At 44.0% G+C, this 3,676-nt stretch overlaps 1 protein-coding gene across 1 annotated transcript; it reads left to right on the top strand.

The window, feature by feature from the left end:
- The first annotated feature begins 1,517 nt into the window (after positions 1 to 1,517).
- Positions 1,518 to 3,457, top strand: foxl2a (forkhead box L2a). Its single transcript, XM_069698040.1, has one exon. It carries the CDS (start codon positions 1,716 to 1,718, stop codon positions 2,634 to 2,636), a length of 921 nt encoding a protein of 306 aa, XP_069554141.1. The 5' UTR covers positions 1,518 to 1,715; the 3' UTR covers positions 2,637 to 3,457.
- The last annotated feature ends 219 nt before the right edge of the window (positions 3,458 to 3,676 follow it).

The raw sequence follows: 3,676 nt of genomic DNA on the forward strand, positions 1-3,676 counted from the left end.
TTATTTTATTTTTTGACAAACTTACAAACCACTCGACATATTTCTTTCTCAAGTGTTTTAGGTAAATGGCAAAATGAGTAAAAAAGAAAGACTACGTTAAACTGTCTTTCCCTACAGAATTTATCCTCAGACACTAGCAGGACGAAGCAACCAACTATCTTTTTTTTTTTTTTTAAATAGCTATCCAACCCTGTCTTCAAAGATAATATCCAGGACACAGGTTGGATGTTACTATTTTTGGTGCAAAAGTAATTCACATTTTATTGATCAGCAGATTGATAAGCACCCTGGTCCGCGATAGCTCGGTGTTATTTGATAGATGTGATAATTAATGCATTGAATGATGTCATGTTTTAACCCAGCAAAGAATCTTGGTGTTGAGATTACCGGTAAACGCTCCCCGTCTTAAACATGTGAAAAAGACATCGGGACATGAAATAACATCGCGTCGTAACACTCGAAACCGTGAGGCTGTGGTAATTGCACGTTGAGAGATTGGTTGGCTCTCACCGCGGTTCAGCTGCTGCAGCCGGGCTGCAGACTGGGGTGCAGGGTGATGACACACATGCCAATGCTGTTCCACCTGCACAGACTCCCAGAGCACGGAAATACACTCCCAGGGAAAGCCGAGGGGACCCTCATGGGTGGCCAGAGAAATGTATACCTCTCCGTGCACTTCCCTCTCCAATGTGAGCTCATTAAGCACCACTGGCTGTCCAGATTCTCTTGGAGCTGCGAACACGCAGCCGTGTGCAAATGTGCACGTCTTTTGGTGAGGATGTGAGAGTCCCCATTTGGCAGAGCGTAGTCACATATATTGTTTTGCCATGCTGTAGTTTGACTGAAGTTGTTTGGAACGAATTTGGTTTGAACGTTTCGCCCAGGCTGTATCCATCTTCACTATTTCAAATAGGGTAGTTTTAAAAACAGATTTAAAATGAAAAAGCTATGACTTTAAAAAGAAAACTAGTTTTGTTCTAAATATTTTTAATGTTGTGCAGTGCGCATGAAAATACCCCAAGCCGTTTCTATCTTCATTTATTTATTTATTTATATATATATAATCTTGCTTGCTTTCTAACCCAAACATCAGAGCAAAAATACGTCAACAGCCTTTAATAAAACTACATTTCATCTCTGTAAGTATATCTTTTATATTATTTTAACAATACATGCATTCGTATTTTCCAAAACTGGATTTATTTATTTGTCTCCTCTGTGAATGCAAACGGGTATGTAACGAACATATTTTGTTATTTTGACCCGGGTCTGATAAACATAAATTTAAACATGTAAAGAAGTGATGATATTTTTTTCATTGACTGTAGTCACCGGAGGCGGAACTCGAATAAGCACAAATCACAAGGCAATACGTCGCTACGGGGAGAACATTGGAGCGAAAGCAGCCTGTCAGTGGCCATGAAAAAAAGAGAAGGGCTGGGCTTACTGACGCACTAACCACAACTTAGTTTGTGCCTCCATCAGAAACCAGTTGAAGAAAAATCAGTGTCGAAGAGAGAAGGAGTTCGGGTGCATTTCACCTACTGAAACGCAAAATTAAGATTTCTCCCAGCGCTGTTTGGAAAACAGCTTTCAACTCGAGGTGCATCTTGGGGATCTGCAACACCTCAGTCCGCTGATCGAGATACAAGCACCCCAAACAGTTTTGTTTTTCAACGTTTGGACTGGACTTGGGGTTTTTTTTTGTGCGCGCGATGATGGCCACTTACCAAAGTCCGGAGGATGACGCAATGGCCTTAATGATCCATGACACCAACACGACCAAGGAGAAGGAGCGACCGAAAGAGGAGCCGGTCCAGGACAAAGTGCCGGAGAAGCCGGACCCGTCCCAGAAACCGCCGTACTCCTATGTCGCTCTCATTGCCATGGCTATCCGGGAGAGCTCAGAGAAGCGCCTCACGCTGTCTGGTATCTACCAGTACATAATCAGCAAGTTCCCCTTCTACGAGAAAAATAAGAAAGGCTGGCAAAATAGTATCAGACATAACCTGAGTCTCAATGAGTGCTTCATCAAGGTTCCCCGGGAGGGCGGCGGGGAGAGAAAAGGGAATTACTGGACACTCGACCCAGCCTGTGAGGACATGTTTGAGAAGGGGAACTATAGGAGACGCCGCAGGATGAAGCGGCCTTTCAGACCTCCACCAACTCACTTCCAGCCGGGGAAGTCCTTGTTCGGCGGAGACGGCTATGGCTACCTCTCTCCACCCAAGTACCTGCAGTCTAGCTTCATGAACAACTCTTGGTCATTAGGCCAGCCGCCCACTCCGATGTCATACACGTCCTGTCAGATGGCCAGCGGCAACGTGAGTCCCGTGAACATGAAGGGGCTGTCAGCCCCCTCATCATATAACCCCTACTCCCGGGTGCAGAGCATGGCGCTCCCCAGCATGGTAAACTCTTACAACGGCATGAGTCACCACCATCATCCGGCGCACCCCCACCATGCCCAGCAGCTGAGCCCGGCCACAGCGGCACCGCCTCCGGTGTCCGCCAGTAACGGAGCTGGTCTTCAGTTCGCTTGCTCCCGCCAGCCCGCGGAGCTCTCCATGATGCACTGCTCTTACTGGGAACACGAGACCAAACACTCGGCGTTACATACGAGGATTGATATTTGAAGTTTACCAAATGGTCTGTGTAAAAATGAAGACTCAGAGAGTGAGAGTTAATTCCTGTGATTTCAAAACAGAACCCGCAGTATTTTAAAGAGACCATTCTGACGAGCTGTTCGGGTCCAGCTGATGGGGAGATATGCGGGAGCTGATGCTGAGAAAGTTTGACAAAATGGAAACGGGAGGTAAAGAAGTACACAGGACGCACAACCTCTGGGAGCCATTTCGTGCGTCCGTATTACACTTGGACTGATGGCCATAACTCGGTATTGTAGTCATAATTGTGAGAAAAAAAACAACTTTCATTTTCAAGAGGATAGACATTACTGACATCGCTCCAGCTGTGTTTTTGGTATGCGTAATTATTTCTCTCAACTTTACGCACGGCTTATCCAAAGCATTACCGAGTGAAGATGTGGACATGGGATGCCCTAATTAAGTCAGTACTTTAATTTGTAATTAGATCAGAGCTTATTTTGGATTTCTTAGTAACATGCGAGGCCTGCACGGTGAAACTACACCTCCTGTCATGGTTGGGAACTTTGTTCGGTTGAAACGGTGAGATCACACAGTAGAGATCCACCAGACTGCCAAAAAATAACACAATTCAGGGCTGTTCGTTTTTCTTGATTACATGTATGATGTAAATTCCAAAATGGCACAGCCAGTGCCAGGTTTTTGTTAATCTTTCTAATTATTTGTTTGTTTGTTTTTTATAAATGTAATTAGCTATGCTCATGTTGGGGCCATGTTGAATTTTAATTAGCACTTTCCCCTCTTTTCTAGGTTTGTGAATTTCTTAATAAACTTGTATTTCTTAAAATAAACAGTGGCTATGAAGTAATCTGTTTTATAGGCTGCAACCACTGTTGGGACTATAAGCAATCAACAATAAACAACTCTGGGAAGGTTACGCAGTATAATAGTACCATATTGTTATGACCCAGTATACTTCTTACAAAAAAGAAAATAATTATAAACCGTAATTCAGGGTTCGGTGTAGTTTGCACTTAATTAACTGTTCACCGTGTAAAATAACATGCAGA

This window comes from Brachyistius frenatus, unplaced genomic scaffold (genome assembly GCF_029030835.1).
Source record: "Brachyistius frenatus isolate BFR_SWC_R1_liver_20210118 unplaced genomic scaffold, ASM2903083v1 Contig_1, whole genome shotgun sequence".
NCBI lineage: Eukaryota > Metazoa > Chordata > Actinopteri > Embiotocidae > Brachyistius > Brachyistius frenatus.